This window comes from Sebastes fasciatus, chromosome 8, assembly GCF_043250625.1.
Source record: "Sebastes fasciatus isolate fSebFas1 chromosome 8, fSebFas1.pri, whole genome shotgun sequence".
Lineage (NCBI taxonomy): Eukaryota > Metazoa > Chordata > Actinopteri > Perciformes > Sebastidae > Sebastes > Sebastes fasciatus.
Genome location: NC_133802.1, coordinates 17488797 through 17503062, shown reverse-complemented (window position 1 = coordinate 17503062; position 14266 = coordinate 17488797). Strand labels below are relative to the sequence as shown.

The window sequence follows — 14266 nt, the reverse complement described above, 5'->3', positions numbered from 1 at the left end:
GACCGGACAACGCCGTGGCAGCGACCTGGCAATCACAACGTAGCCACACCCTAAAGCATCCCCTGCTTTATGGTCTATTTGACTCTAAATGGGACCAAAATTTACTAAATGAACATCATGCTGTATTGAAGAAGACTTGAAACTAGCGATTGAGACCATAAATTCATGTTTACAATGTTAACTGAGGTAATAAATCAAGTGAGAAGTACGGGTCATTTTCTCATTAACTTCTGTACAATCAGACTTCTTTTTGCAACCAGAGGAGTCGCCCCCTGCTGGCTATTAGAGAGAATGCAAGTTTAAGGCACTTCAGCATTGACTTCCCTTTTCAGACCCGGAGGTTCCACCACTGAGTATAACAGACGTGTCAAATACATTTCCTTCCTTCCTAAAAAATTGCAAAATCGTTTTGTCTTTTACATTTTGAAATCTGCATTGTTTACATTAATGTTTATTTGCTAGCAGTCTTCTTCTTCTTCACTGCTTTTGTTGGTGACATAAGAGGGAAGTAAGCTAATTTTTTCTCATAGACTTCTATACAATCAGACTTCTTTTTGCAACCAGAGGAGTCGCCCCCTGCTGGCTATTAGAGAGAATGCAAGTTTAAGGCACAACAGCATTGGCTTCACTTCTCAGACCCAGAGGTATACCACTGGTACAGAGACTCATGATCCCTAATAGGTCCCTTAACATTTCATCCACCACCATTATCAGGCCAAAATTACAATTTTTCTAATACTTCTTATTAACAGATGCATGCAAAACTAATGACTCTCCCATCAGCCTCAGCTGTACTTTGTGTTCAATGCTACTCAGCATGCTAGCACGTTAAACTAAGATGCATGTTAGCATGCTGATGTTAGCATTTAGCTCAAAGCCCCATTATGCTAAAGTACAGCCTCACAGAGCTGCTTGCTTGACTGTAGACACTGATATACCTTGAATGCATTTTACAGATCTGCACTGAAGGTTTTTTTTTTCTGTGAATATGCAGACAGAAAAGTATGGTTCATAACATTCATTTTTTTTCTAGCCCTGGTGCCCCTGATGTTTACCACTGGTGGATCTAAATCTGCCAGTTCCGCATAAAGCTACTAATAATAAGAAGTGTACTAAGACTTTACTACCTCCCATTGTTCTCTCTCTTTGCTCACTCTGTTCTCCTTTTTTAGTTGAATCGTCCTTTCTCACTCTCTTATCTGTTTCCTCAGCAGGAATACCTGTGTCCACTGAAGCGGTCTGTGCAGAGGAGCATGTTGTGACAGCCATGTCTCTGGAGATGGAAAAGACCATCACCAAGCTGATGTACGACTTCCAGAGGAACTCCACCTCTGATGATGACTCTGGATGTGCCCTGGAGGAGTACGCCTGGGTTCCCCCTGGCCTCAGTCCTGAGCAGGTACACAAGCTCCACAATCTTCCCTTTCAAGTCACAGATATTCGACTCACACAGTAGACTAGACACCCCTTTCCCCGCCACTCCTAATGCTCCATTAGCCAATAATTATTTATGTCCGGCACAGCCAGACCGTATCGAATTGAGCCGAATCGGTCAGAAGAATTTAATTATTTGGATGATAAAGTATCTGTGGCATTTTCCTAATAATCCTGAGATGGAAAATTCACTGATCTGAAAACAAGACAATATATCATTATTGTTTTTTAATCTCCTTCATGGTGTTTTAGTCTATTGGAGTTGAAGGGAAGGGCAGCGGGGGTGACATACAAATCACTGGGACTTGGCTGTCAGGCGTTTCATGGAAGAATAACTGCAGGGACATTTTTCAGCTGTCAGTGTTAGAGTTGACACCGTGTAGGAACCAAGTTCACAGTCAGACAGAATGACAATCATAACGGACCGAACCACAGACTGATTAGCTGATTGCATCGTTTGAAGAACAGATGAATTGTCTCAATCACTCTGTTATCAAACTATACAATTATGCATTAATCAACCCTTCATATGTTCAAACGTTTAGGGTTATGTGGAGTCCCATTTCACATAAAGCAACAAGCAATTTCCCCAATCACCATCAAGTAGGTGATTATAACATTTCTCTAAAAATAGGAGAGAAACGTGTCACTTAGAAACTGTTTACACGCCATTATTTTTCCATTTAATGAATTCGGTACGCTAAGCCTCGATTTGTTCTGTATTGTAGTGTATCCTTGCAAGTTTAAACCCAGAGGAATGGAAGTAATTTCAGTCATTTAATGTTTGAATTAATCTAATTGGAAATGTGTGGCAATGTGTTTATGCATCCAGGTTTCACAATTCCCTGCCTGGACTCATTTGCAGTTTAAATGCCTTTTAATTGCATGCATGACCAAGCTAATGTAATCAATTGTGCACATGCAGGTGAAGATATTTCCTCATCATTTTTCTTTTTGTCCGTTGTTTTCATCAGTTGTGACACCAGATAAACACAGCTCTGTCCGGCTATATTGGGTATAAACACTTGTGTCTTTATTTAGTAAGGGCAGACTCCTAGGGCTCTCTTAACAGATGACAGGCTGGGCTGATAACAGTCATTTTCTCCAGTCAGCCATCTTGACAGGATGCTAAAAGAGGTTGCTTTCTCTCTCATCCAACAGGGGGTGCAGGCAATTGTAGCTGCCTGTTGCTTTTATAATGCACTTGCATGTAATGATTTTTAAGCCCTGTCACTTCAGGTTTCTCTCCGCACAATGGCATTAATGTGACTCGCATTTTAAAAGGAAATCATTATTTCACACAGTACAGTTCATCAAGCTGTCACAACTCAACATTTTCTGTGACAATGAGGTTTATTTGTGACTGTGCCTGGCTGAATCTCTGACCCACTTTTCAACAGATATTAACTGTATTAGTGAAATAGTATTTAAATAATAGGGCTGCCAATCGATTAAAATATTTAATCGCGATTAATTGCATGATTGTCCATGATTAATCACAATTAATCTCAAATTAATCAGACTTTTTTTTATCTGTTCAAAATGTACCTTAAAGGGAGATTTGTCAAGTATTTAATACTTATCAACATGGGAGTGGGCAAATATGCTTGCTTTATGCAAATGTATGTATATATTTATTATTGGAAATCAATTAACAACACATAACAATGACAAATATTGTCCAGAAACCCTCACAGGTACTGCATTTAGCATAAAAATATGCTCAAACAGGCAACAACAGCTGTCAGTGTGTCAGTGTGCTGACTTGACTATGACTTTCCCAAAACCGCATGTGATTATCATAAAGTGGGCATGTCTGTAAAGGGGAGACTTGTGGGTACCCATAGAACCCATTTTCACACCTTTGAAAATGGACATGCCAGTTTTTCGTTGCCAAAATTTTGTGCAAGTTAGGCGCGTTATTTTGCGTACGGTTGGTGCCAATGGATTCCTTAGGTTTCCTAGTTTCATGTGATGCCAGTATCATCTCTATAGCTTTAAAACTGAGCCCAGTACAACCTCAGAAAGATCGATTGCATTAATCCATTAAAGAAATTAGTGGCGTTAAAACAAATTTGCATTAACGCATTTCGCTTTAACTTTGACAGCCCTACTGAATAATACTTTATATTATTTATATCATATTTCCCCTCTTCAAAAACTGTCTATTAAAGTTATTAAGAGCATGAGGATACAGGATTTGGTGAGAAAGAGCTTCCCATAATTTGAAACAAAGCTGAAACTTTAAGTCAATTAATCGATTAGTCGATCAACATTAAATTAAGCGGCAACAATTTTGATAATCGATTAATTGTTAAGTCATTTTTTAAGAATAAAATTGCAGAAATGTGTTTGTTCCAGTTTCTCAAATATGAATACTTGCTGGTTTACTTAGTCTTCTATATAAAATTAAATACTTTTGGATTTTGGACAGTAAATTGGACAAATTAATAAGCAATATGAAGATGTCACCTTGGGCTCTGGGAAATTGTGATTGGCATTTTTTACCAGACCAAAGGCAATTAATTGATTAATCGATAATGAAAATAATTAGTTGCCAGGGAATGAAATTAGGACCTGCCACCTGCCAAATACAGGGTAAATGTTGGCTGAGGTAGGTACAAATATCAGGTCACCTGCCACCATGTCAGATTTCTTTATATTAAGAAATATTTTCAAAAAGCAATTCCTAAATTAAAAATAGTCAGGCATTCAGATTACATGGTTTATTCCATATTTTTCTGTCTGGTACTACTGCCTCAGTGTTTACAGTTCTAAAGTGTTGTAAATAGATTTCAGAAATGGTACAAAAGATGTGAATGGTCAGTATAGAAATGTTCAGTGACCTGCCAGACCCTGGTTGCAGCCCTGCACAAGTTTCCCATAGTTTGAGCTCAAAACACAGAAAATATTAAGGAAAGTTGAACGTGTTTTTGCAGCCTGATAGACAACAACGACACAATGCAGTATGAGAGTGAATACTCAGTGATATACTTGTACTTGTCCTTTAAAGTGTACCTGTTTCCTTTCGTTCTAAGCTCTCCTCGCTTGGCATAAGGCTCGGAGTCGCCTTCCACAGCGTAGAATCAAACAAGTGGTTGGGTTATACAGTATGTGAGGGGCAGCACTCAGAGACGCACTTCCTTTCCCTCCCGCTCTCCACTCCACTGATTATGTAAATTGGATCACAACAACCTCAGCAAAATAGATCCTTACACTGCACTGAACACCAGAGCACTTTGTGTCAAAGGCTGTTTTGCTGAAAATCAGAGACAAGTGACAAGATTGCTTTGCTTTCTTTGAGTGTTTACTTCTCAAACACCAATCAAGGTTTTCTCTATTTCACCCGCTAACATGCAAACACAAAAGGAGGTTCAGGCCGCGGCCACCACGTCCTACTGCATCGTGAATTCTAATTGCAGTAGCAGCATGGAGATTTCCTTTAAGCAATGCGAATATTAGCTGTAGGAAAATTTACCTCATGCTGGTCAAGGTTGTGTCTGCAGCAGCATCAGCACAGAGCTCATTGTGCCACACTTTCAATCCCAGACACTAATTTACAAGGGCAGCGTTGATGGAGGGCAAAGCAAAAACAAATCCTATTGGCATGAAAACCATGATGAATTCATCTGAAAGTAATTTCAGATTCATTTAGGTGGGTTCGTCACCACGAATTAATGAAATAATGTATGTAAAATGATTATGTAAACTAAAAAACGCACTGTTTCAGTGCTTCTGCACATACATTTGGGTATCTGGAGTGTCTACCAACCCACAAACTGTGAAATAAGACAACCCAGTCAGTTTATTGTGAGTTGCCATATGTGATTCAACATGCCAAGGCTTTTTCGAGAGGGGACCTTAAAGAAACAGGCACTAAAATGGAGCGTTTCAGACAGAGGGTGAATACAGGTATATTCATTCAGACCGTATGAGAATAATAACGTGTTCTTGAATACTAAAGCATTTAAACATGTTCTAGTTGAAACCCAAAATAGAATGAACCTGGAAATGAGCATGATATGTCCTCTTTAACTCAGCATAATGGACACATGACTCAGTTACCACGGTGTGAGTCAGCTCTACATCATACGTAAAGTGGCGGTAGTGAAGATACTGGTATCGAATGAAACTAGAAAACCTAAGGAATCCATTGGTACCAACCATGTCATACTAGCTTGTCGCGAAGGAGGCTAAATAATGCTCCAAACTTACACAAAACTTTGGCAATATAAAACTGGCATGGCCATTTGACCTCAAGATATGTGAATGAAAATGGGTTCTATGGGTACCCACGAGTCTCCCCTTTACAGACATGCCCACTTTATGATAATCACATGCAGTTTTGGGCAAGTCATAGTCAAGTCAGCACACTTTTCTACAGCATATTTCTTATGCTAAATGCAGTACCTGTGAGGGTTTCTGGACAATATCTGTCATTGTTTTGTGTTGTTAAATGATTTCCAATAATAAATATAAACATACATTTGCATAAAGCAGCATATTTGCCCACTCACAACAACAAATCTCCCTTTAAGGTTAATTTTGAACAGATAAAAAATGAGTGATTCATTTGTAATTCATCGCGATTAACTATGGACAATCATGGAATTCGTTGCGATTAAACATTTTAATCAATTGACAGCCGTATTTAATAATGGATCGCATGACTACTTGTATGTAAAAGGTGTCTTTGTGAGCATCTTTCAGCTCATTGTTTTGATTTTCCAGCCACAGATGAACTGTTTTGGTTCACTCTTACTGCTTTTATCAGCTGTTTTCAGTAAAAAGGCTTTAATACACCCTCTGTACACTATGTGCTCAGCACCAAACGGCAGACAGACAAACTTAGCAACAATAGTCAGCAGCTAAAGAGAGAGATATTTACCTCAGGATTTGTGGAGACCAAAAGCAGCTAAAAGTGGCCAGAAACACAACTTGAAACGAATGCTAATGTTGCAAACAAGTTCATATCAACTTTATTAGTCGATAATATGTGAGTGTTTTCTTTACAGCTTGTTCGTGGTCAGTGAATGCAGGTTTAATATTTGAATATCCCCATGTTTGATGTTGTTTGTTTCAGGTGCATCAGTATTATAACTCCTTACCAGAGGAGAAGGTCCCTTATATAAACAGCCCTGGAGAGAAATTTCGCATCAAACAACTGCTTCACCAGTTGCCACCACATGACAATGAGGTAACACATTTTTACATGTTCATCTTTATTAAGACCTCTAGAAGCATTGTAGTTTTTATGATGATGCCTGATGATGATGATGAACCGTGTTGTTCAGGTGCGTTATTGTAGCGGGTTGGATGAGGAGGAGAAACGAGAGCTGAAGCTCTTCAGCAACCAACGGAAGAAGGACAACCTGGGCAGAGGCAACATCCGTCCTTTCCCCCTCACCATCAACGGCGCCATCTGTGACAAGGTAAAGTCAACAACTAGCCGTCCTTCCTTTTGCCCTTTTGTTCTCCATTACCACAACACAACAACTTTTAAGGACTCCTTCTGTCTTGAGAAATTGCATTTTCTAGTCAATCAGTATAATTCAGCCAATTTTTCAAATTATACTCTCGGTTTTGATGTACCATCTTCTCACCCTCCCTCTCCACATCTTACAGTTTGTATTCAACCTTTCCACTGCCTCTTCTCCTGCCCCCACTTTATCCTTTTCCTTTCTTTACCTCTCCTCTCTCCTTTCCTTTCCTTTCCCATTGTTTTCTCTCATCTCATCCCCTTTCCTTTTCTTTTCTCACCTCTCTTCCTCCCTCTCTCTTTCTTACCTTTCATTTTCTTTCCTCTCTTTTCCTCTCATCTAATTTTCTTTCCTTACCTCTTGTCTTCTCTTCTCTCCTTCCCTTTCCCATCTCTACTTTCCTTTCCTTTCCTTTCCTCTCATCTCATCTCCTGTCCTTCCCTCTCATCTTCTCTCATCTACTTCCCTTTCCTTTCTTTACCTTTCCACACATCTGTAAAACTTTCCTTTCCTTTCCTATTGTTTCTTCTCATCTCATCTCCCTTCCTCTCCTTTCTTCCTCCCTCTCTTTCTTTCCTTTCCTCTCTTTTCCGCTCATCTAATTTCCTCTCCTTCCTTTCCCTCTCCTCTCCCCTTTTTCCTCTCCTCTAGTGTGGTGGTCAAATAAACGGAGGGGACATGGTGGTTTTTGCGGCGAGGGCGGGTCATGGGAAATGCTGGCACACTCACTGCTTCGTCTGCAGCATGTGCGAGGAGCTGTTGGTGGATCTCATCTACTTCTACCAGGATGGCAAGATCCTGTGTGGCCGGCACCATGCCGAGAGGCTGAAGCCCCGTTGCTGTGCCTGTGATGAGGTGCGCCTGTCTGGGCCCGGAGCCCTTCAGGGTTGGAAATGGCTGAATGGTTCATAGCTCAGAGACTTGGATGTGATTAAAACTGGTCTGGAGAGAGAAGATGTCTCAGTATTCTTGCCATGTCTCAGAGAGTCTGCTTGTTTTCTAACCGTAATGTGCGGCAAGCTGGCCTGAGATAATAATAATAATAATAATAATAATAATAACTCTGGCCACAGTGCGCTGCACTAATTAAAGCCTGCTACGGTTTGTTTACTGAAAGTATGGCGTGCAGTAGTCCAGGTGTCCATTTTTAGTTGATATACATTATTTGATTTTCCTTCACTCATAAATAGTTCTGACGGACTGAGATCACATGTTTATCTAATATGACACCAAGATTCAAGCCAGCTGGTGATACTGGAGGATAGTGAGAAGTATTTTTTAACAAGAATTTGGGATTTATTTGAAATTTGATCCAGTTTGAATGTCATAAAAGACATTTAGGAGTGATGTCTAGATCATCAGTGACAAGTCACAAAATGAATCCGAGGGGTCTTGAGGCGATTAACAGGATAAGAAAGAAGCAAAAAACTGTCCTGCCCCACAAAATAATAGATATTTTTTAATTTTTTTCTCTAATCTCTATCCAAATAAACAACCAGTTCTCGTCCTAAATCGTCACATACCGCCCCTTAGCATCTGATGAGCGTTACTTTATAGTTAGATTTAGGAAAGAACTACATGGTTTGGCTTAAAACTACTACATTTGTACAGTGAAAATGACACTGAACGTTGTGAACACGGGACACGAACGAACAGCTGATTGTAACGTGACGCACGGGACACAAACGGCGGTCTCCTGGATAAAAGCCTTGTGTTTGTTGGACCCATCCACTACTGTTGCCGCGGATGGGTTTACATGGAACGTCGCCAGGTGTGTTTCATACCGACGCTAAGGGGTGCCTTGTGTGGCGGTACTGAACGCCGATGGCCGTGGCTAAGCATCGGTATTTGACACCCTGGGAATGAGAAAAGGCCGAAATAAAACAATCTGAGAGGGGAAAATAATTTGGTGGAATTGCGACCAGGAGTTGCAGGGGGTCATAGGGCAAAAAGATTGAGAGACACTTTTCTGTAACAGGGGTAACATAAAAATATTATGAAAACAATAATGAGCCATGGATGGAGCCCTGAGGTACCCCAAACATCATCACCAACCAAGATTATGTTGCTTCTTCAGCAGCATTAAAATTCATTTTTTAAATGGGTGTAAAACTAGTTTAAAATCTTCATTAAATCTCGGAGTAGAATATCCTCGCTAATGAATGTAATGTCTTTATCGTGCAGATAATCTTTGCTGATGAATGCACCGAGGCAGAGGGCAGGCACTGGCACATGAAGCACTTCTGCTGCTACGAGTGTGAGACCACTCTCGGCGGCCAGCGCTACATCATGAAGGACGGACAGCCACACTGCTGCAACTGCTTCGAGTCTCTTTATGCAGAGTACTGTGACGCATGTGGAGAACACATAGGTAAAGCACGTGTTGTAATGCTGCTTTAAATCCTCTGAAATACATTAACTGTTAACAAAACACATGGACATGTTTTTCATAGAAAACCTCTAACAGGCATTTATTGTAAGCGTGGGTGTTATCAGCTCTGTGAGCCACAGCTGTGGAGAGGCGGAGTCAGTGCAGTGAGATGTGGATGGTTATCATCATCCCAAGCTCCAGTAACAGTGAAAGTGTGTTTCAGAGGATGCTCCCATGTTGTATCCAGATGGGAGCTGTGAAAGATGATTACTTCCCCTAGCTGGGGAGCACGGCTGGTGAAATGTATTCGCGCTATTCTTACAAATCGAGCGATCATGTATGGGCACAGAAGATCCACAAATGTGTTCCTTTTTTTTACTCTGTTTCAGCACTAAGTGGCATATCTGACAAAAATGAGCTTAACCTACTGGCTAATGGCTAAAATCAGACTGTGGGCTGTGTTCATTAGCTGCACTGACTTTGTAGAACAACATCACATTACCATTTTTAAGCAGTTAACGCTAGACCGCTTGTGTATTTACTGAGAAACTTGCTTCTGGTATGTTATGCTGTAAAATAATGTTTGTTTTCCTCATTTAACCAAAGGCATTGACCAAGGCCAGATGACGTACGATGGGCAGCACTGGCACGCAACCGAGGAGTGTTTCTGCTGTGCCCGTTGCAAGCGCTCTCTGCTGGGCCGCCCATTCCTGCCAAAGCAGGGACAGATATTCTGCTCACGGTCCTGTAGCGCTGGACAGGTTGGTAACCAAAAAAAGACGTCATTCATACATATATTAAACTGTATTTTACATATGATCTTCTTATTATTGTACTAATCTCTTTTATTTTAACCAATCAGGACCCAGATGAGTCTGACTCCTCAGACTCGGCCTTCCAAAGCGCCCGTTCCCGTGAATCCCGCCACAGCACCAAGATTGGCAAAAAGGAACGCAGGAATGCCGAGCAGGAGCGGCGGAGTGCCGAGGTTCGCCAGCCAGCTCCTCCGCCCATGCCAGAGCGTCTGTCTGCTGAAATCGATCCCCTCTCTGTTCAGATGGACCGCTTAAGCCTCTCATCTAGCCAGACCCCGAGCAGGACACCAAACCGCACGCCCAGTCGCACTCCGAGTCGTGCCCCGAGCCTTAACCAGGTGTGGATGAGCCGGGATGAACCCTACGTCCCTGCTGCCTATGAAGGCCCCCAACGGGACCCCTCCCCCACGCCAGCACCTATACATCTGCTGGCTCAGTGTAACCCCAGGCAGGGCTACAATCCCAACGCAAACGCTCATCCTCCAGCTCAGACTGCTTCCAACTCCGGGAAGAGGCCCGACTCCTGGGGGAAGGAACAAGGCAACGCCAAGAGGACCCCTATGGCTGCTCTGAGGGGCCACTCCTTCAATGAAAATTGGACCCACCACAGCCAGGATGAGTTCAGGCCCAACAAGCTGCGCACCCAGATGAGCTTCAATGAGATGTCGAGCCAGAGCCAGGGCTTCTCTGACAAGAGGAGCATCAGCCTGCACGGGTTCCAGAGGGATGGCAGACCCCCGCTGACCAGGAGGAACCCCATCAATGCCATGAGCTTCAACGAGCCCCTCACTCCTCTAGAACAGACTCCTCGTGGATCTGTAGACTCCCTCACAATGTCCAATGCTACAGGTACAATGATGTAAATGATACAGTACGGAACAATAAGATATAATGCCAAATTATATGAAAATGTGACATGTGATTTTTGGTTTCAGGAGGTCACTCTCTGGACGGGGTCAGTAAGCGTCAGGAGCATTTGTCCAGGTTCTCCATGCCCGACCTGAGTAAAGACTCGGGTGTGAATGTGTCTGAAAAGAGCAACATGGGCACCTTCAGCTCCTCCGTCCAGTTCCACAGCACAGAGTCGCTGTCCTCCTCTCGCCCCTACAACAACAACAACAACATGTACGCTCCACTGAGGGTCGGCTACCCGCTGCAGTACTGGGATGGCCCGCAGCCACTGGGCTTCGACGGCAAAGGTCGTGTCGGGGTGATGGGCAGTAGCGGAAACCTGCGGATGGCTCCCATGAGTGACAGAATGCCCCGCCGACGCATCAACGCGCAGGAATCCGTGTCGCAGCAACAGCAGCCACAACCAAGACGCCGCAAACACCACCGTGGAACCCACGGTAACGGGCAGCACCGCAGTGGCCGCCACCACAAACGCTCTCGCCGCTCCCGCTCTGACAATGCCCTGCACCTGGTGGCAGACCGGCCTGCTCAGATGGTAGAGCTGCCCTACCGTCGCGTCCAGGAGGATTACGACCGCTTCCCCGCTGGTAATGCTGCCCGGGAGCTGTTTGGTCTGGAGCCAGGTGGGTACAGACAGCAGCCCCAACGGCCCTGCCCCCGCACCACCTCTGATCTCACCCTGCAGAACGCTGGCTGGCAACCTGTGGGGCTGGGCGGGCCATGCAGGGGCGACGGCTACACGGAGGGCGCCGACCCCTGGTGCTCCAGCTGCTCCTCTTCCTCCGAGTCTGAGGCAGACGAGGGTTATTTCCTGGGTGAACCGATCCCTCGGCCCGTGCAGCTTTGCTACATCAACAACGAGGAGCTGCGCCACCGCTACAGCCCCTCTGGGATAGCCGCCCATCACGGACCTCTGCACGGACCGATTCATGGCCAGCTGCACACCCGCCAAAGGAGGAAGAGCAAAAACTGCATAATTTCTTAGATATAGAGCAAAGAGATGGTGAGGGAAGCGCAGGAGAGTGAAAGAGATGAGAGAGAGAGAGGTAAGGATACGGTTAAAGTAACAGAGAGGTGGAACAGAGGGAGTGGGAAGGTGAGAGTGAGATAGTTGACAGCGAGCGTTAATAGTGTGTGTGTGTGTGTGTGTGTGTGTGTGTGTGTGTGTGTGTGTGTGTGTGTGTGTGTGTGTGTGTGTGTGTGTGTGTTGGGGTTGAAGAGAGAAAAAGGCCTATTTTTTGTGCTTGTGAGCTTACACAACTACACCGGGTAGTGTTTGTGTACACCTACACAGAGTGATCTAATCATAAGAGGAAGCTCAGCTGGCTTACACAACAGAAATGTTTACAATGATGGAGATCGACTCCTCTGATGGTACCAGGGAGCACTGACGAATTTGACTACTAAATATACCGCGGTCGAGGTAAATAACGCGATGTATGTGCGTGTGTGTGTCTGTGCGTGAATCCATGTTACAGAGAGACAGAACAATTCCTTTACAGTTTGAAAAAGGGAAGTATATCTGCAGCGATCTGACTCTTCGTGTCGCCGCTCAGCGATCCCCTGGACCGTAAAACTTATTCTATGTGGACAAACCAGAAATTGTGTTGGGATAGTGAAAGTTACGTGCTAGATTCCAAGCTATGTCATTGTTTACCTCAGTGGAATCCAAATGCTGCTGGAATATAGTGTTGGCTCGCTAGCCCTGTTATCACCTTGTACAAATAGTCTGTTGAACTTTGTGCTCTACATAGCCAGCTCTCCATGCTTTACCAAGGACAGCCTCTGCTCCTTGACCATTCAGGCACAGTAACGTCAGGTATGGTCCCGTTTTCTCTTCTGCAACATGCTTTGTTTTTTGAGAGTTACCCTTAGATGATTAAGAATTATAATAATAATAATAATAATAATAATAATAATAATAATAATAATAATAATAATAATAATGCAAACAATAATTATGAGAATATTAAAGAATGATACCTGTTAAATGTATATATAGTAATAAACTTAATAAAGTAATGGATGTAGTAATGTAAATGTTCTGTACATATGGTCTTAAATATTTATATATTTTGTAACTAAAGAATCATTATTTGTATAAGATGATGTAGAGATAGGGAGACTTGCATGTTCATTTGTTGTTGTTGTCTCATACTGAAAATAAAGTGTACTTCAAGGAACAACCAGCAAGTTGTATCGGAAGTTGTTCTGATCGGCCCAGATCCATACTGCGTACTGTTTCTAAGCAGGTTTGTGTAGTGTGCTCACACTGGGGGGGAAAAATAACTCAAAAAAGTCACAATTACTTTGTACTCTGCTGACCTTTTTCCAGACATTTTTGGTGCCTTCAAATGAAACTTGTGAGCTTGTGTTTACAACATGGGAAGTCGTGTACACAATATGCTTGAGGTTCAAGTGGTTAAGTTGTGAGAACACCGCTGCTAAGCAACGGCAATATCAACATTACTGTCGGCGTCTAGATGCCACAGAGGCTAATAATGCAACGAGCGGGTAACATAATGCAGGAAATACAAAGGCATAATGACAGAGGACAAAGATGAGGCCGTTGGCAAAATAAACATTTTCCTCAGACATATTATAAAATTACGAAGAAAAACAATATACGACTAAAATTACAATATATTCACTTACTACGCACCGAAAAATGAACTTCCATGGCCGCCGCCATTTCTGACGTCAACAAACACGTCACAACTCGTGAACTCTGAGCTTTCAGAAACTTTCCACTTTCGAGGTTGTGAATACCACATGGACTCTTCTTGTGAACACGGTAAACAAGACCCCCTTTGAAAGGATCATTTGGCTCACCATGGCAGGAAAAGCACAGATGAAACTAATGTCATCAACACAATGGCTCAGTTCCAACAAGTGTCCCGGTGAGCCAGCATGCACAGTACCAGGACCCTGAAAACGGCTCACCTAAATGGAATGCAGACGTTTTTAATTTGATCAGTCACACCTGCTGCTTTTCCTGCCATGAAATGCCAAAATGTCTGCTGTGAAAAATGTCTATTGTCCTGCAATTCAATGCTCAGGGGAAATGGAGGAGCTGCTCACAGGTGCAAAAAAGCACTGACCACAAAATAGAGCTGAGGCTGACGGGAATGTCATTACTTTTGCGGTTATTAGGCCATAAACCAAATATTGGACAATTTAAAATTTTGACCAGATGATGAAGCTAGAGAAATACCAACCAAAATAATAGGATTGTTAATAGGGTTATTTTTTCA

The 14266-nt window shown here is 42.9% G+C and overlaps 1 protein-coding gene across 2 annotated transcripts in view; it reads left to right on the top strand.

Moving 5' to 3' along the window:
• Positions 1–13201, top strand: part of LOC141772683 (prickle-like protein 2) — a 53429-nt gene extending 40228 nt beyond the window's left edge. Inside the window, exons 2-9 of one of the 2 annotated variants that reach the window (XM_074643958.1) lie at positions 1215–1399; positions 6518–6631; positions 6729–6866; positions 7566–7769; positions 9099–9285; positions 9892–10046; positions 10148–10949; positions 11036–13201. In XM_074643958.1, the coding sequence (XP_074500059.1) occupies positions 1268–1399; positions 6518–6631; positions 6729–6866; positions 7566–7769; positions 9099–9285; positions 9892–10046; positions 10148–10949; positions 11036–11997 (2694 nt within the window). In that variant the 5' untranslated portion in view covers positions 1215–1267 and the 3' untranslated portion in view covers positions 11998–13201. Of the gene's footprint in view, positions 1–1211; positions 1400–6517; positions 6632–6728; positions 6867–7565; positions 7770–9098; positions 9286–9891; positions 10047–10147; positions 10950–11035 lie in introns of both variants that reach the window. The other variant, XM_074643957.1, reaches the window with a different exon arrangement.
• Positions 13202–14266: the final 1065 nt, after the last annotated feature.